General features: G+C 38.2%; 1 protein-coding gene across 2 annotated transcripts; it reads right to left on the bottom strand.

Moving 5' to 3' along the window:
• Positions 1–820: 820 nt before the first annotated feature.
• LOC141652459 (uncharacterized) lies at positions 821–16,410 on the bottom strand. Of its 2 annotated transcripts, XR_012547207.1 has the most exons (25): positions 15,870–16,410; positions 14,312–14,682; positions 14,043–14,191; positions 12,670–12,906; positions 11,881–11,990; positions 11,701–11,778; positions 11,507–11,613; positions 11,211–11,305; positions 11,042–11,133; positions 9,900–10,003; positions 9,743–9,820; positions 9,415–9,493; positions 7,936–8,104; positions 7,683–7,753; positions 6,493–6,573; positions 6,337–6,407; positions 6,051–6,147; positions 5,894–5,953; positions 5,355–5,409; positions 4,875–5,272; positions 3,109–4,425; positions 2,109–2,660; positions 1,911–1,966; positions 1,019–1,432; positions 821–971 (listed from the first exon to the last, which is right to left on the bottom strand). XR_012547207.1 is itself a non-coding variant. In XM_074459931.1 (24 exons), exons 2-24 carry the CDS (start codon positions 14,665–14,667, stop codon positions 1,222–1,224), a joined length of 4,623 nt encoding a protein of 1,540 aa, XP_074316032.1. In that variant the 5' UTR covers positions 14,668–14,682; positions 15,870–16,190; the 3' UTR covers positions 902–1,221. The 2 variants fall into 2 exon arrangements, 1 of the variants encoding a protein (XP_074316032.1); XM_074459931.1 differs by having other exon boundaries at positions 902–1,432; positions 15,870–16,190.
• Between the last annotated feature and the right edge of the window lie 3,708 nt (positions 16,411–20,118).

The raw sequence follows: 20,118 nt of genomic DNA, 5'->3' as shown, positions 1-20,118 counted from the left end.
TGGATTGACAACCTCCAACGGTCAGACTCGTAGTAACAGAATTGCTAAGGATGCTAATAGATTCTGAATCAGTAGAGTATTATTTTTTTTTTTTTTTTGGTGTAAAGGGAGTCACACAAGGGCGATTTTGATACTGACGGGGATCGAACCCAGGTCACCGAGTACCACATATTATGACTACCAACTAAGCTGGTAAACATTTGCCGAGTATAGGGATGTCATTGGGGCGGGCCGGTGGTGGATATAGGCTCACCCGTACCCGTACCCACCAAGAAAAACTCGTACCCATCCCCGCCCTGCCACCCGTGGCGGGTACAAGTTTCAAAAACCATCCCCGCCCCAACGGGTGGAAATATAAAACCGTACCCGCCCCGCTTACCCATTAACCCGTTATACCATAATTTTATTCTATAAATTTTTTCGTAAAAGTTGGTTTAATCATTATTAATTTCTATTTTTTTTAATTTATCTTTATAATTTTAATTTTTCACCAAATAAGTTAGTAAAAAACTTTATAAAATAGTTGTTATTATTAACATTATATATCTTAATTATAACTAAATAAGATTTATAAAATTATCATAATCCTACTAGTTTTTTTAATGATTGGCGGGTATTAGGTGGGTAAGATACAAAAACAATCCCCGCCCCATGACCCATGGCGGGTACAATTTTCGTACCCTCACCCGTCCCACCACCCGCCAAAGCTCTACCCATCCCCACCCCAATTGGGGCGGGTGCGGGGCGGTACCCACTTGTACCCGTCCCGCTGACATCCCTAGCCGAGTATAAATGTATAATACCGAGTACACAATTGATATTGTTGTTTGAAAAAGAACTTTTAAAGCATGTAAAAAGTTCATATCAATGTTTCTACACAACTAACATTAGAATACATGGATTCGAATACAATACTTCCGCAATTAGCGATGGATCAAATAATGGGCATCATAATTCATATATGAATAGAACTATTTGGATCAAATAATGGGCATCATAATTCATATATGAATAGAACTATTCGACCACGTTAATCAGGTTCTCTGGAGCACTTTTGTGAGGTTTCTGACAACAAAATCCTGATAAAAGAAACTGGGTTGTAATGGTGATAACTAATACCTGAGTTAAGCCCATGCAAAAAAGTCGATAAAAATGATAGAAAACTGTGGTCATGTGGTCGTATGGTGATAATCTCTACATTAGGGGGAGAGCAGTAGAACACTATGGTTCATACATCGGCAATGCTGAAAATGCCCTCTCAAAATGGTCAATTATGCGCTTCATCTTCTTGGAATTCTTGGGATTCTTCGGAAAATATTGTCGTGCATTATACATCATCACGCCGATATCATGCTTCACTGCTTCAATACTTCGATAGTAGTTCTGCTTCAACCTTGATCGGATTACATCGGGAGATATGGGGACTGGAAACCTGCACATATATATAATCAAGCGTTTATGCTGGTATTTTTGTGAAATATTAAAACTTGAAGTGGTCCGGGAAGCGATTTCCATAATGATTCTGAAATAATCCCTTTGCGTTCTTAACATGAGGATAATAGCACGTTTATCTATCCCCCTTAACTCGCTGAGATAAATCTATGACCATTAAATAACAAAAAATTAAAGAAATTCTTGTATAATGCCGTATATTTATTTGCACCAAGTAAATGACAATTCAATCGTTTGCTTTATGGAACATCATTTTTCTCGAACCATGAACATGAATTTTTCTTTAGTACCATGACTACCATATTTTTGTGAGACCAATCCGATACCCATGTAATTGATGAGGAATCCGAAATATAATATTTTTTTTCTTAAAAGAAAAAAAATTAGATTGGTCTCGCAATAATAGGTTTTTTCAAGACTTGCCCAACCATGAAAAAGCAAACACATACAAAACTCACCTGTTTAAGAAATCTGGCTTCTGTGCGATCTTTTCCAATTGCACCAATCCCTCTTCCTGCAAGAGTCACAACATTCACTATATTTAGATAAGTTTTACCACGTGTACGTTAACTTCTAGTTTCTGCATAATATTCGAGCCATATTGGTTGGATCATCAACACAAAATCATTGAGAATATAGGTCAAGCAAGAACTTACCTTCCTCCTTTCCAATTTGGAAAAAGCCTCAAGAACTTTAGTTCTTGTATCATAGTCGATATGAAGGGGTTCAAACCGATCCTCAGGATCATGTAATTCCCATGGACTGTGTAATTGTGGACTAGGATCACCCTTGTACTGAACACCATATCTTTCCCATGGGCTTTCGGGAAACTCGTTAGATTTTGGATTTTCAGAAACTATCCGACCTTCCCACCAACTACCACCTTCACCATTCTCATTCCTCCACCAGACAGAGCACATATCCCCGGGAGTCCATTTTTTACTAATGGCTTCATCATACCATACTTTCTCAACCAAAAAATCAGGGACATTTAGGAGCTCTGGAAGAGTTAACTTGATGCTTTTGTCAAACATGCAAGAAGAATGATCAGTGAACTTAAGTGTGAGCTTGCAGCAGCTCTCTCCAGAACCAGGAACATTTGCATAATCAAGTCTTTCAATCAGGCACATCTCTACATCATTTAATCGTACATTTGATGAAGCCCAAGGGTTCCTTTCACCAGTTGTTTCTATGTATTCTCTATGGCCCTGATATCAAAACAGCTGAAAGTAAGGGAAAGCAGCAGAAATATTTTTTTTTTAAAAAAAGCTCTAAAAGAGAATGATAACTCGTACGGATTGACTCACATGGTTAGAACATGAACTAGTAAGTCATGGGTCTCAGATTCAAACCACACTTATAGGAGCACTCTAGCTTATAGTAAAGTCTCGAATGAGACTGTTGTATGTAGAACCAATACTTTTTACGCTATAATTAGATTGAGGCCGTTGTATGCATACAACAGTCTCATGTGAGCCTCCTGTGTTTGGCATGAGTACGCCTTGTTGAGTCATGATTTGTCACCCTTGCCGAAGGGGTGTTTAACTTAGTGTACATGGTTTGGGGTTTACCTAGACTCCTAGAGTACACTAAAAGCAGCGGCTACATGTTCCCAAGAAAAAAGAAAAGAAAATTAACACGAGTACATCAAATTACCTGTATCAAATATGCTACATGATCCCCAAGTTGAGGAATATAACGGTAACCTGGTTCTTGCTCCGACAACATCAGCCATGACATCTTCCTGGCTGATAGACTTGTTTCTTGCTGACCGTGGTCATGTTCGTAGAAGTTGTCTAGCCTACTTCTAGAAGACCTGGATCCCATACCAGTATCGAAATTCAACATCCAATCCCTGGGGGGTTTCTGAGAAGTCTTTGATGTCCCCGCAGAATCATCACCCTTCCGTAATTTCAACTTGTATATCCCTCTCTCAGGATCACGAGTGCTTGCCTTTAACTCCATAGACCTTGTTCGACGTATGACATCAGTTTCATCATCAGAATAATCAGAGCCTGGACTTTGATCATGATAACTTGTACTGGACAAATTCTCTTCACTGCTCCCATAACTTGCTTCATAGTTTTTTGGTTTCACTTCAGAAGTCAATCTCACTATTGGAGCTTTTTCTTGGTTCAAAAGTCTACTCGATTTAATTTTGATCCTGGTTGTTTTGGGCTGATTACTGTCTTTCAACTCATCAGAATTTTCTTTCTTTACGACGGTAGCATTATCTATAACAGGGTAGTTATCTTCTTCATTAGACCACTTATTGAGGTGTCCACTATTGGAGACTCCCGCAGAATTCTCAGGAGAGTTAATGGCGGCCAAAGACCTCGCACGATCGGGGGTAGCAGCAATAAGTCCTTTACACTTTATCATGATCCTGTTTACACTTTGAACTGGCTTTTGATCGGACAGTTCCAAAAGATGGGATTTGGTATTATCGTCGGTTGGCTGATCTTCTTTGGTAAGAGGTAAAGAAGATGAAGCTTTTAACTCATTATCACAAACACCATCAGAAAGCAAAGGCTTTTTTGAATCACGGATTTTCAGAACCAATTTCTTTATATTTCCAGACGAAGCCGGAGGTTCAGCGAGCTCGACTGGATTTTCAGCCTTTTGAAATTCATCAAAGAGAGAAATTCCAGAGCTGTCCTTAAACTTGGTTGGAAATATCCAATCAGCCTCTTCGATTCGGATTACAGAATCTTGAGATTCACTATCTGAAATATCAACCTCTGAGTCCACTTCATCATCACAATAAGATGTTTCTTGGTTTTTAGAGAGCACATTCATTGCATTTCTAGCAGAAACTCTCAGAGGCCTGGAAACATTGGCTCGTGACGACTTCTTTCTCATACCCGTTCGACCGATCTTTGACTTCTTACTCCTTTTATGCTGGGAGGAACTGCCATTACAGTCTGCCACTCTCTTTTTTCTTATGTGTCTCCCAGAAGCACCAAACTCAGCCTACGAAAATACAACAATATCACGTCTGTATAAAAAAAAGATATAGGATCGTACAGCTCTTAGTGTTAAAGTGATGAGACCCACCGAGTCGACCAGACTCTGTGGCTACGAGGCGCAAGTCCTGCCTTGTGTTGTGTACATGAGGTGCACTGTTTTGCAAATTTGTATTTTCAAAATAAATTGTGTGAAACAAAACCATTTTTTGGATTCCAAAGAGGGTTACCATGTACAAAAATAAAAGGTAGATAGTATGAGGCACAAGGATCTATGGCAGGGCAAAATACAAGAACTAGAGCAAAAATATACAAAATTGTGTAAACGTGCGCTTTACGCAAATGACACACCCAAGACATTTTGGACATTTTGGCTACTGCCTCTGTGAGCCTTGTGCGTAAGCGCACCCGTGATGTGCTTTTTTTAACTAAGGTACACCTATAAACATGACTTACATCGGCTTTCTCATTCTTTCTTTTTGATCGGCGAAGAACGTCTTTTTGCTTTTGCTTGTGTTCAAAGTTTTCGGTCTCAGAGTCAGTATCCCCATAAGTGCTGGTACTTGAACTTTCCTGCTCTTTATCACCGGAAATTTCTTCAGCTATATCATACTCAGAATCATTATCATCAGGCATGACTTCATTCTCGGGTTCCCAAAAAGTAGCATCCAAAGGTTCTGGAATATCGATGATTGCTTCGGGATCTGGCAATGGCATAATCTGAAAATCATCCCCTAAGCTGAAATCAGGTCCCACAGCAAACTTCATGGCAGATGGACGCCACTCCACACCAAGCACTCCAAGTCGTCGTCGCTGATATATACTTTGGTAAGGTTCAGGATACGGGATCATGCCTGAAATTAAATCCTTTAGAACTAATGAAGCAAAAAAAAAAGGCCCGGGCTAGATGGAACTGAAAAGACTTCTGAGCTTTACTTGAATCACAAAGAGGATCCTGCATGTTTCTGTGGTAGGGAAGTATCTGTGACTCCTGCATTGCATACATATAATATAATCATTAGTTGCATGTCACTACCTCCATCATTAATAAACTTCCAACAACCACCATAGTAAGATGTGGATAGACATGCAAGTTGAGGGCAGGTGAAGAGTCACGAACCATAATCACCACAAAAATCATACAACATAAAAAACAAGTACCGTAAACCAACTGACAAATGATTATTACTAGACAGCCTACAAGTGCTAAGTGCTCAAAAACAGTTACTTGAGCTACACCTTTGCGAGTAAATGCCATTTTCAGAAACATGCACCGGCCAACAGTAATAGCAGAAGACAGTTCGTACTAAGGGATGCCATTGCATGTAATCATCACGTATGTAACTTTCAAAAAGCTACTTAAAATCCCAGGCGACATAAAGCTCTTTTCAAGCACAAGTATATCAAAGATAATTAGATAAATAAATATCTTAAATATTCATGCTTTTAGAAAAATAACATGATAGCTTCCTGACCTGGTCAAGAACATTTCCAAGAGCATCACGAACAAGAGGACGATAATCTCCCAAGAAGAACTGTACGAGCATCAATGAACAACGTCATGATGCAGTTGCACAAATCACAAAAAACAAAACACCCTAAGACTAGACACTAGCCACGGAGAAAGCGCACCTGGTCATATTTGGCATCTTTGTGAGATTCACCTTGCCCGGTATTAAGCAAGTATATCTGACCAACATCATCTGAAAGTACTATTGAAGTCCCATCTCTTCGTAAAAAGAGAATGCATCCCAACATTGAAAGGTAAAAAGTCAAGTGACTAAGTGAAGTATGATATCAAATATAATGACCAAAAAGTTTATATAAAATAGCTTACATTTAGAATGCTCAATAGATACTTTTTATCCACCATAAAAGCAAATAGAAAATAATAGGAAGTTTCAGAGTTGGCACTTACGAGGAGAATTTTCCATCAACTAATTTCCCACGTCCAATTTCAAATACTTTAACCGGCGTCCCTTCCCATATCTGAATTGAAGAACCAAAGATGTTCAGTTAGCATATATAAGAACAAAAGGCAAACAGAGAGGTTACAAGGAAAAAAATTACTTACATCCCAAATTATGGTTTTTCCATCATAACCAGCACTCATAGCTATGCGAGGATTGAATGGATGCACATCTAACACATATGTCTGCAAAATGAGGGGAAAAAGATACCAGTTTTATCTCAGATCTCAAACTGGATGCCTTACCTAATGTTGCATGGTTTGGTGTTCTATTCCGTTCGGGGAACAGATTCGAGTTCATAGAAGTACAGGACGCAATTAGGCTCAAACATAAAACACAATGGTGTCCTAGTTTGCAAACAAACTGTTTCAGTACAGACGATTCAGTTTGAGGACTAACCGGCCAAATCTTGAACCAGGCAACCATGGTCCCTCACATATGTGATATGTGTCGTGTGGACGTAAGATTAAGGAATAAGGATGCTGAAAAATATATGTATAAACCTCTCTGTATGTGAAACTAAAATAGATCTATCGGACTCGCGACAGTCAGGCAATTGAAAAAACCGCACGAGAGGGGAATTAAGCAGTCCAGGTACAATGTTTTTCTTATATAGGGAAAAAAGCCACTCCCTCCATTTCGTCACATTCTTCTCATTTTTCTACATTCCTCTCACATATTTTAGAAAGTAGTAATAATACGGAGAGAAGAAGGTCAGTATTGAAAAGGGAGATAAAAGAGGACAAGGAGACCACGCAAAAGTAACAAGAATTTTAGTTCACTTAACACAAGGATATTGAGAGTAAGGATCCCCTTCGATTTACCAACCATTTGTGCCCTTAGCCAAGCTGATAAACCAACCACGCCTTATGTATAGTCTAATGAATGACGTGACCCAAAAGATACAGGAACTCCCAAGTCCCACCACAAGTGCGCAATGCATGAGTAAACTACCACTTTGATTAGAAGTTTTAACTACATAAACATATATCTGAACGCGATTTTCTTAGCAGTTCTACACGTTTGACACCAGAACCTCTATACCATTTCTCCATATGCATCACCTAAACAAGGGAGGGATCTAAGCAATCTCTATCAATGTCCAAGACTCCAAGTCAATACTTCAAATTTTATTACAAATGCAATAGTAAGTCAATTATTTACAGTGCAGCATCTGATAGCATCATTCATCTCAATTTTAGTATACTCTACTCACCTAATGGAGCTATATTAAGGTTCACACATCAGAACCACAGAAGCTCTAATCACAAAACAGCTACAAACCAACACTTACAGATTCAGTATGACCAGTCAAGCAATGCACTAAGCTCCCGTCTGTTGCATTCCACACACATATTCTGCAATCTGCCAACATGACAAATCAATAAAAATCACTATATGTTACGGGATTTCACAATCCAACATCCCTGCAGTCAAACAGAAAAAAAATGAAAAGACCCAAAGAAAAACACAAACAAGGGATAAGGAGTGAAACTACTGCATACACAGACCCTAGCGATTTATTGAAAGATTAGCAAGAGCGTTACCCATAATAGCAGCCAGCACAAAACGATTATCAAGACTCCACATGATCATATTCACCCCACGAGGAGTTGGAAGGATTCTCCGACGTGGTCCACCTCGAGGGGGTTGAGGGGGCAATGGTGGTGAGGGTACTTTAAGATGATAAGCCTTTGTCCAACGCCCAATTTTTCCCTATCCACAGTTAAAAAAAAAAAACTATATATATACACATTTTTTTTGGAAAAAATAACCATATTAAGTAAGAGATAGAATTTCTATCCAAAAAAAATATATACTAAGAAATTGAATTACCCTGGGCTCCTACAGAGCGGGAAGAAGAATGGTAATATCAAAATTACCCCCAACAACTTCCCTGTGTTAATGATGAATGTGATTAACATCTATAATACAAAGTACAAACATCTGGGTGTGAACTGGTGGTGGGCATAGAGTACGATTATATTGGAGGGTGAAGCTCCTCTTGAAGTTTTTTGGAGGGTGAAGCTCCTCTTGAAGTTTTTGAGCTAGCATAGAGTACGAATGATACTAATGTCAACCAGCCCAGATATAGCTTCTCTACTGATCTGGATTTGTGGCGACTCAATAGCGACAAAGTGTTTTCTAAATTCGTGCATGCACAGTGGCACAAACTCTATTATAATATCTTGCCGATATAAGAGCGGAACACTATGTTTGTCCAGTAAAGGCTCCTGGAGTGTCGATCCACACAGCCAAGGGAAGAATAAGGAGAAGATACATTTGTGGTGGTGTGCGATTATATTGGAGGGTGAAGCTGGAAGCGAACTCTCTTACCCGAAGGAGCTTCACAGCCATATTGTGTTTAGCGACGAACAGAGTCACGTCCTTAGGGCCAAGTCAGAGGGGAACAAAAAAGTTTTGTATCTCCTTCTCGCTCTTAAAAGGTTTTCCTAAATTTGTATGTCTTGACTTTTTTTCTCAACCCTTCACAATTCTTCTGTATAATATCTTGTTCTTCCTCTATTTTATTGTTTTACCAGCAAAATGACAGTTTTATATGAGATCCATGTGGGCCATCCCATAATATTGGGACCAAGGTTTGTGGTGGTTGCAAGCCTTGTAACTTGAAATAGAAGTTAATATAAGAGGATTATAATGTTCAAGTTACAGCATAGAAAGCAATCAAACAATTGGGGAGAAACAAAACTAAATAATGATTCGTTTTGTGATGGAGGGATATCAATTTTTGTTTTCAAGCAAACCAATAAATAATAATGTATCTGAGTTAACTAACTCCGGCTTTGGGGTAGAGAAAAAGAAATTGAAATTTTAATCATGTGCAACTATGCAACTGCACTTCATGTGACTTCATCAAGAATCAAATTGCGAGTACATCTACTTTAAAGAGAGACTAATACTGTTCTTCCAATACTGAAGCCCTGAAATCGTCTTATGTTTAAAAAAAGAAGCTTCTAAAAAATTGCAGGGAGAACAAGCAGGTCAAATAAATAGGGAAGACTCACATGTGATCTACGCGATCTTGAACCCCAAATAATAGCACTTCCATCACGAGAACATGTTACTATATTATCATGAGTGAACCTGTAGGCATATATACATAAAACCAAGGTTACCAGATTTGTAGTACGCCGGATAGGCAGAAATCTTATGTATATGCTCTTAATACAGTACATTTATGGTAACACTCTCTGGTACTATATTAAGAGCATATACTATTACAGATCAGGAAGGTTTTTGGGAAGAAGTTTAAGCATTGAACCAAACTCAGTTAAGACAGCATGGTAGTCCGCTCGAAATTAAGACATAAGCTTGAGAGGTAGCGCCACTTACCATGAATTTTTAAACTTCAGAGAATAATCTTCCTTTAGAGGATCCACACTACTCAATCTCGCGGAAATAGCACAGCCACTGCAACAAAGAAAAAGCCTCTTCAGTCTTGGTCTCACGGTCTCACCTATGGACAAACCATATTGAATGAAAGACAGACCTAAACTGCACATAATTAACGTCATTCTCATGTCCTGCCAGCAGATCAATTTCATTGTATGTTTGTTCCGGATCATCAGCACTAAACTTGCAAGCGTTCCAAACCTGCAGCAAACATTCATAAGTGTGAATGCTCATCACCATTTATATTAGGACATGAAGGAAAACTCTTACGAGCAGCCTAAACCAGTCATCTATGACGGAAGGGGGGGGGGGGGGGGGGGGGGGCTTCTCCCTTCATTCCAAAATGTTTCCCGTGTCGAAATTTGTGGCTCAATCCATTCGAAGTCACACTTCGATATAGGCAATCATTTCAGGACGGAAATAATATTTTTGTCTATATGAACACAGCACACACCCTTTTTCAACATGACAAATGTGCGATCGATGGAGGCTGTAAAGGACAAGGGTCTAAAAGATATTCCCACTTATTGCCTGAGAAAGGTGCATACTTGACTTCTGAGGTTAGGTGGCATCGGAAGTTCAAATACTGGTATGGTACGCCCTTATTATCAAGAATGTCAAAAGAAGAGACAGCAGCTGCCTAACACAACGCTTTAGTATGGCACGATGCTTAGAACCCTGAGCCTTCAGGCTTCAACAGCCTCAAGAAGTGTGTTAAAGGCAATCAACCAACTCGCAGGTATCAGAGTTGACCAGTAGTCTCACCGTAACTGTTGTAAACTTCTTAACTATGAAACTTTGTCGATCATTTGTACAAGCAAGATCGTCAAACAGGTCTATTTGCATGAATTTAAGCCCCCACCCCCTCTTTTCCTTGCCAATCACCATTCTGAACACTATGGCTGACATGAGAGGCTTAACAGAGGCAATGTCATAGTTGCAATCACGAATTGCCTAATTCCTTACAAGTACGTAATATCTGATACGATATACATTCCAAGTAGAGTATTAGACATATAGATCCTAAGCAACGCCATGATATGAATATGCTTGAACCAATTCGCTATTCGTTAGAGGGATCAAGCAAATTTGGCAAGCCAGGTTGTAATGCACAGAAGTAATAAATATATAAGGATTATAAAGAGCCACAAACAGGTAGTAAATGGTCACATGGTAGGACAGCACATCAGATTTTTGTTGGTGAGGGTTCAATACTACAAAATAGAGAATGACTTTTACCCTCGCAAAAGTATCAGAGCTACCAGTAACAAAGACAGTTCCGATAGCATTGTATGCACAGCATAAAATTTGATGATTTTGCTGAGCAGTAGCTGCAAGAAGAGCATATTTATATTAGAATTATAGCACCCAGTGTCAAAAGTAACGAAGTACAACTGAAAATACTCACCATTCCCAACCTCAGCAGGCTTTGGCACATAAATTCGAGGCTTGCACTGAGAGTTCCTTGCATCCCATATCCGACAGGTCCCATCATCTGATGACCTGCATGGTAAAGTGGTAAACACAATGTTAAGATTCAAGATTACCTGCTAGAAATACAATTTAATCCTTTCTTTCCATACAACTTCACAAAAAGAATATTCTTATTAAAATAAAAGCTAATCTCTGATTTTATATATGGCCATCACCTCCATGTTATCTTTTTGTAGTGAATGTTGTACCCTAGGTGTAAAGAACACTTACGACAACAGCTGGTATGCAGCACCAGTCCTGGGAGTAAATGCAATTGCAGTAACAGCTCCAGTATGCCCCTGTAATATTGATATTGGATACCCATCTGGCAAGCGCCACTGAACAACAAAATAAAATAAAATTCAATAACAGGCCACAATTAGGCACATAGTCAAGGATATTAAAGTGGAATAAGGGAGGCTTACCACACGAATAACAAAGTCGTTTGAAGCAGATGCCACCAAAGCATTGTTCGAGCTTACAGCCAAGTCAGTGATGTCTCCCTTGCAAAAGCAATCAAATCAATTACAATTAAGATCAATACTATCACTGTTTGCAACTTGCACTAATTTTTTTTCACAAATAAACAGCCAAATATATTTCACCTCATGTCCACGGCAGCTAGTCAAACACAATGCAGTTTCCATCGACCAAATTTTTACTAGCCGGTCGTCTGATCCAGTAATGACATACCTCCCTGACCGATCAAATATAGCTACAAAAGTGCAACATATACATCTAAGATATTTTCACAATAGACACCAAACTATCAAGAGGCAATATGACATGAAAACATGTGACACGTAGTAGTCAACATAATATAGTATACAAGGACTTTCCCTTTGTTTGAAAAAGCATCGAGGAGGGGGTGGAGGAAAAGTAAAGGGGGGAGAGGGGATGAACCAATCTCATTTTCCTTCTAATCTTTTGTTTGTTGGAAGGATCTTCAATTTGGCCTGTAAAAGGGGAATTTTCCCACCTATCTTATCTGCTAATCCGTTAATAGATATTATCCCCTTGCCTTTCTCTCACGTCCCTTTCCCTCCAACTCTTCCCAACCAAACAAAGGGTTGAATTCATTTTGAGAATCTAAATGCACCATTGATAAAGCACTGGATAATTTACAGTTGACTTTGATATGGGATCAAACTCTTAAGGTTTAAGCACAAAAAAATGGCAAAAGATGGAGTAGTTCTGACAAGGTAGAAGTACTGTCAGTCAAGGTGAAATTACGAGTTGAGTTTCGCTTAAGACACCAACAGAGGAGGTTTTAAGCTGCATATCTAAAACAGTGGTGCATCGATCATTTTAGACACCACTATCCTTTTGTCAATAGCATGAATTACACGAACATTTCACAAGGCTTGAAAAACAAACTCAAATATGTAAATTACCACAATAAACTGCATTCCGATGCCCTCTAAGCCTCGTTATATTTTGCATCTTTTGCACCATAATTGATGGCTTTGCTATGGCGTTAGAAGCAGCATGTATTGAAGAAGCACGATTGTGTCGACTAAATCCACCACCAATAGACCTCAGATGTAATCCATGCACTTGGTCAATTTGCAAGTGAGGCCAACGCAAGTAACGAGGCAGAAGCTTTGCTTGTGTCTTCTCGTTTTTATCACCTGAACATGAGCTGGAAATCAACCAACTTCATTGCAACATTTGCAAGTATCTCTTTTATTTACTTTTTTTGGGGGAGGGGATAAACTTATGTTATTCCACATTTTTTTAGACTTCTCGCTCCTGCTACTTCACTCTGTTTGTCTTTCTTGCTTGTATTGGTTCACAGTTTACACTCTTCTTAACTCCCTTTATAAATTGTATCCCTTGGTTTTATCACTTCACATTAATGGTCCCATATGACGGAACAGGTTAGCCAATCCCAAATAATTAATAACTTTGGGGCCCTTTTTTAGTCAACCTTCACAATCGTAAACATAGCTTGACCGCTTAAGTAGTGGAGTACTGAAGTTCATAATATTAATAGAACGAACACCTTATGACAACATATAGTAGAATTTATATAGCAGCATTTGACTTCAAAGATGAAAAAAGAACTGCAAAATTTCTTGAATGCAGCATTCTACAAAGGTTTTGAACTCGGAATTTTATATACGCCACAAGCTAGTCTTAGACGAAGTGGGGCCTAACAAAAACACCCCATGACGCACCTAGTGCATGTCTTGCACATAAGGCGCACGTATCAAGTCACACTACTATTCGATTTTCATATTTTTTTGCTTCTAATTTATTTATTATACCATTTCCCCTCTTTATCCCTTACGATTACTTCCTTACATGGTAATCATGTTTAAAACCATAAAACTATATTGTTACACAAAATGTTATTTTAAAAACCACCATGGGATCTTCTTGCCATGGTGTGTCTTGAGCCTCTCAAAACTAATACCAAGAGTTCAGTTGTAGTTATTATCCTCTTGTCTTCTCTTATTATAGAATGATTTGTACACGAGTCCTCTTCATATTCACATTATAAAAACATACTCTTCAGAATCAAGTTGGATAAAAGATAATCCCAAAATTAGCCCCTAACATTAACAGGAATATGGGGCATCGCTCACTAAACCAGATTTGTTTGTAGGTCAACACTGAAAACCCAAAAAAAAGAGGGAAAAAAAAGGTTCTGACTTCTGAGAAGCCACAACTTCCCTAACAATCTCAGAGCACTATGTTGATTTCTGAATCATTTAATTTGTTACAAGTGATAACAATTAGCAGAGTGGAGAAGGGAACATACGACTCAGAAGTGAGAAGGAACCAGTCCCAAGCAAAGTAGGAACATCAGATGCATTTGGACCGATACCCAGGATAGGAGATGGAAGAGAGGAACCTAACATAAGCTGTTTCAAAAGCCTAACAAGATGATCCCTGGCAATATGGGGATACCTGCAGAGATTGATTTTTCAGAAAGTGAAACAAATTATTAATTGAGTCAGTAGAATAGAAATCAGATTGATGTTAACTGCCTTAACACGAAGCAGTCTGCATTTAATGAATACGGCATACCTGTGAATTAGATTCTCATAGGCCAAAGGAACTGACACACCATCATCATTCTCACAACCACTATGCACCCCGCTTCTAGAAAACCAAGCATGATATCTTCTAGGTAAGAGCTGATGCTCTGACAGTTCATTCAGTAATTGCAGAAAAGACTTCTGGCATGGGCCAGCAGAAAGAAATTGCAAGATCAAAAAGTACACCTCCCTAAGATCAATATCAACATCAGGTACAACAGCACGGCCCATAACTCTTGCCCGTCCATCAGAGCGAGGATATTCTGGCACCTTATCGAATACACTGGGGGTCTTCAAATGAAACGAAGGCTTACAACTGGTAGATGCACAGTTTCTGGAATCCATGATTACATGAACAATCTGAAGAAAACAATTTCAGAACTTGCATTAACACCATGGGTTAATATCCACAATGTAGATTGCAGATGAGCAAACAGAAATTCTCAACGTTATCTTTGTTGACAAAGTTATGACAGATGACTACTAAATGCACAGGAACCATGGTTTGCATTGTGCAATCTGGGATAATTCCACGCTTTATGAATTTTGTTAAGTATCAAAGTGTTACTCCATTAAATGAGATACTAGAGAACTAACTGCGTACATGTATGAGATACCATAAATTCCTTGGGATTTGCGGAAGGGGGTGGCTAACTACCTCTATGGGTTTGCTTGGGATGGAGGTGATTGTTACTAGGGCTAGTATAGCTCAAATGAACTACAGAAATAGAAGAAAGTGATGGTAGTGGAAGATAAGAATGAGAAAAGCGTGTAATGGTTGCTCAATTAAGGGGACAGAGATGATTCCTCCCTCAACTCCGTTTTTCCGCCCTCCACAACCACCACCAATCTCCTATTTCTTTTTCTTTTTTTTTTTTGCATTATGGTAATAATTACCTCCATCCCAAGCGAGCCCTAAGTAGTTAACTATTTCAATCAATGGTCAGATAGAAGACAACACGATAACCCAGATTGAAAATAAAATGCCTAGCACATACAGAAGAAGAAAAAATCAAAATTTTGGCATCAGCATATGAAGTAATGCCTCACCAATTGATTAATCCATAATTACTTGCATGGATAAATACTAAAACCCAATATTCCCATAACAACCCCCAACTCAAATAACAACAAAAATAGGGCCCTTCCTAACACCATTACCCCAGTGCCTCAAGGGCTCCCGCAAATTGGGAGGCAAGGGAGTCGGAATGTCGGATGTACGCAACCTTACCCTTACCCTAACAACACAAAGAGGGTGTTTCCAAAAGCTAGGACCTTTCACAATTAGAAATAAATCCTTTATCAAAACACACAAACTAATCACCTCCGATACACAATTAAACATCAAAGTTCACAATTTATACCAAAAATCAGCAGAACCCTTTAATCAAATCAAGAACTTATTCAATACCCATCAAGAAAAATTCAAACCCAACCCAATAAAACACTAATAAATGAGATTAAAAAAGGGGTAAAACATAGATTTACACAATGAACTAATAAATACGGAGTATAAATAAAGGGGGTGAAATTAATTAATTAATTACCTTTGCATAAAATCTCTGGTAAATGGGTGAAAATAAGCTGGTAAATTCATGGGCAATAAAGAAACGTTTCGAGGAAGAAGAAGAAGAAGAAAGGTAGAAGTGAAAACTAAGAAGATGGTGAAAAGGTGGGTTTTGTTCTTCAAACTTACATTTGTTTTTGTAACAAAAAGAACAGAAATCAATAAAAAGGGAAACACAGTTTAGTTGAATCTGGCACTTGACAATTCACATACACGTATATGAATGTGATGGATGTACCACAATGGTAGAATACTTTGATTGTATAATACGAGTATGTAATCTGTAGTATGATACGATCTTAGGTGGTAATTGGTCATGGGTGTATTTCTATATACGGTAATGGAACGGAGTTGCTTAGGTTATCGGCAGTGGATACATCCGATCAACATTCAAAAGAGAAAATCAATGGACGAACTTTACAATTGGGAGATGTAGGTTGTGTTTGGGAGGTTGGGATGATCATTTTCCCCGAATGCGGTCTCGTGTTATTGTGTGTTATAATGGCAGATTGCGTGGGATTAAATGAAACTGCATGTGTCGTTACTTGGGTAATTTAGTAGAGATAATGTTTTATGGTATCTGGTGATAATTAGGCATATGTGACGTCATTATATGCTATAACAGGTGATTGGTGAGATATAAATGAAATAATGTGATTTAGGAGGGTAGGATAATCATATTCCCGCTAATTATGTCTCGAAGCGATGAAAGTGGGGTGGTGTTTTTTGACATTTGAGAATAAAGCTTGTGTTATTTGTGTGTTGTAATAATGGTAGATCGATTGCGTGAATTTAAATGAAACTACACATGTCGTTATTGGTAATTCAATAAAATGTTTTTTTTACGATATTTTGTAAAATTTAGACGCATGTGACGACATTTACAGCAAATGAGATATAAATGAAAATAGTGCTAAAGGAATTAAGCATATATGGTCTAAAACCAAACATAATCTTTTAGATTTTGGGAAATGTTTTAGCAAATCAGAAATTTCAGCAGAAATCAACACCTGATCATGTGGTTGTTAAAATAGCTAATGTGACCGTTATTTTCATTAAAAATAATATTTATCAATTCATCCTGGGTGAGCAACTAACTTTTATTGTGTTGCATTCTAATAGGTGAGAAATATTGTAGTCCTTTACAACGCATTTTGTCTTCACTCATGCGCATCCCGGAAACCTTCCCAGGAGGTCACCCATCCTAAGACTACTCCCAGTCAAGCACGCTTAACTTTGGAGTACTTTCGTATGGATGACCATAAAAAAAAGTGCACTTTTGTTTTATGGCCATCCATGCGAAAGAACTCCAAAGTTAAGCGTGCTTGCCTGGGAGTAGTCTTAGGATGGGTGACCTCCTGTGAAGGTTTCCGGGATGCGCATGAGTGAGGACAAAATGCGCTATAAAGGACCCGTGTTGATCTGTGGGCCATGTACACAGCCTGGTGAGCTATCATAAGTAACCGCTCCCGACCCGGTTTGGGCCGGGGTGTTACAAATATCATCCCGCGAAATATTAAAAGCGGAAACTAGTGTCCATCAAAATATTTATTCAAGTAAGTTATAGTAAATAGTCTCGATAAAACAAGATATAAAACTATGATGCACCAAATTCAATTACTTGAAACATTTATGTTAAATACCAATTCAAGGTAAAAATAAATAAATAAATACAAGGGTAGGGCTTAAACATGAGATCAGTTATGTATACATTTTAGTTATTAATCGTTGTATCTCACTTAATAAAGGGTTGCGTCACTTGAGGCAAAGCTAAAGCCCGATAGAATAGGTGACGACCCGGGCAGGATTTTAAGATTATTAAAACAAGTTTTTATTATACAATGTGATAGAGTTAGCATAGTGGTCAGTGCGACAGTGCGCCATGGAATGGTTTATGTTTACTATTTGTGTTTTTTTTCATATTTATCAGAGGTTTCTTAATATTTATGTTTACTCATCGCACAAGTGATTATTAAAAGAAAAATATAACTCGTACAACTAAGTGACCAATTCGTATACAATTTGATGAGTTAATTGCCATTATAAAATAGGCAAACAAACAAAAGATCCATTGTCTATTCATGTCTCGTTAACTAAACAACTAGTGATCATTCTAGATGCAAAATCATAACAATTCTAAATTAAACTTGATAACTCGGCATAAAGATATAGATAGGATAAAGTCTTATTTTTTTCTTTTTTTTGCTAAAGTAAAAAGAGATTGCTTAGGCTACAGATTTTGCAATATCACAAGCATCATATTTAGACTCCTTGGACAATGGCTCAACGAGAAACAGTGACACGAAGAAACGAGAGACATAATGGAACATAGAATTGATGCTGCATCTTGATTCACGTCACCACACCCATTAAGCTGAAGGACCAGGTCAGACAATCAGAAGTTGCATCAATGTGCCGATATCCATGAGCAATAGCCTCGGCACAAGCGTATTTTAGAGCCATAGTTTCTGCCTGAAGAGGGGATTTTGCCCAAAAGGTTATCCGTCCTATATGGACCATATCTCCAACATCATTTTGAAATAACCAGCTAGCAGTCGCTTGAAGATTAGGTTTTCAGGACGCATCACATTTAATACGTACGTGAGTGGAGCAAATCTTTGGACCAATAATGCGGAGAGGAAAATGGTTTCGTAGAAGGTAAGCATCATCTACATCATCAAGACTAACTGGTTGCAAATCAGTTATTTTTTTTCCGTCGCTCCGTTTCCACTTGGATATTACTATTTGCATCCATGGTTATGAAACTCAAGAGAGTATAATAATCAATAGGAATACCTTGTAAAATTAGCTTATTTCTGAAGCACCAAATGTACCGCAAAGTACTAACAAAGAACGATATAGATCAAGAACTTGTATGACTTCAAAAACTTGTTGGAAAATGTAGAACTTAGCCTTGTATACAAATGAAATAGGCAAACAAACAAAAGTTTTATTCACCTAATTTAGTAGTGACTCATTAACTATACAACTAATTGATCATTTTCGATGCAAAATCACTAATCCAATAATTATTCCAAACTAGACATGGTACTCTACACATTGATTCGGTATTGGAAAGCACTAAGGGTAAGATTATTGGTGAGTCTTGAGGCAAGACTCATGTGAGTCTCGAGACAAAACTCACTCAAGACTCTCAATAATCTACCCAAGTCTTGAGAAAGTCTTAAGTTGAGTCTTGAAAATCTAAGACTCAACTTAAGACTCTACAAGAGTCTTAACCCCACATTTTTATAAAGACAACCAATAAATTGCTACCATGTATTAAACTTTTATTGTTTTCCTTTTATTCTAAAATCCCATAAGAAAAGTGTAGTGAAAAAGTAGAATTTGAGGTGAGTCTGAGATAGATCTGAATAATAAAATAATAATAAAAATTAGTAGAAAGCTGATGTGTCAGAATCTTAAGATTTTGATGAGTCTCACCAATAATCAAGGGTGGTGCTCATTCATGTACAAGTTTTACTCATTCATGGACGTAAATGACCATAATACCCTTTTCCTATCTCTCTTTCTCTCTCTTCTTCATTTAGTCTTTACTCTCTCTAACTACAACTATTAACCACTACCCGGCAGCCACCACCCACCACCCTCACCGCCGTTTCCCTAGCGCCACCGGCCGGTCTTGACGACCTCCTCAGACCGGCCATCAGATGATCTCACATATCCGCCTCCTAACGATGATCTTAATCAGTTCTATTTCTCGTCACTTGTTGATTCAATTCGGTTCGATTCGATTCAATTCCAGTTGCTTATTTGTTATAAATACCAATATTCTAGCTGTTGACAATCTTGATTTCAGCAAGGTCCCAAGAGCCCCCATTTTCTCGTCGTTGCCCATAATTTTATAGTTGCAGCTTTATTTACTCTCACAATATGGGCTTTAGGGTACAAGTGTACTACAGATATTGATGATTTGTGCAAGGTAGTTTCTTAATGTTTGAAGGAATTCACAGATAGCATCAACGTGTTATGATTCCTAGGGGAATAATGTCACTTCCCAAAGTGGTATGCTTAACCGTTTACGAATCAAGTACTGCAAACAAGCTTACTGTTGTTGGGTGTGATGATTATGCATATGTCTATGCTTCGTCAGGGATACAATCAGAAAAGAACAATGTCTATATTTTCAGGTTATCTTGCTTTATGTTCTAATCTTAAAGAAGTGATCCCTGGATCTTTTTCGGGTTTGGGTTGTTGTCAATCTTATA

The sequence above is a fragment of the Silene latifolia genome, chromosome 4 (assembly GCF_048544455.1).
Source record: "Silene latifolia isolate original U9 population chromosome 4, ASM4854445v1, whole genome shotgun sequence".
Taxonomy (NCBI): Eukaryota; Viridiplantae; Streptophyta; class Magnoliopsida; order Caryophyllales; family Caryophyllaceae; genus Silene; species Silene latifolia.
Note: the sequence above shows the minus strand (reverse complement) of the source record. Positions and strands in the feature narration are given on the sequence as shown.

Excerpts from the sequence above, each read along its gene's own strand:
- LOC141652459 (XM_074459931.1), bottom strand. The coding sequence starts at position 14,667 with ATGGATTCCAGAAACTGTGCATCTACCAGTTGTAAGCCTTCGTTTCAT. Across the intron at positions 9,494-9,742 it reads CTGAAGTTTAAAAATTCATG|GTTCACTCATGATAATATAG; the intron begins GTAAGTGGCGCT and ends ATATGCCTACAG. Across the intron at positions 7,754-7,935 it reads TGTGCTGGCTGCTATTATGG|ATTGCAGAATATGTGTGTGG; the intron begins GTAACGCTCTTG and ends TCATGTTGGCAG.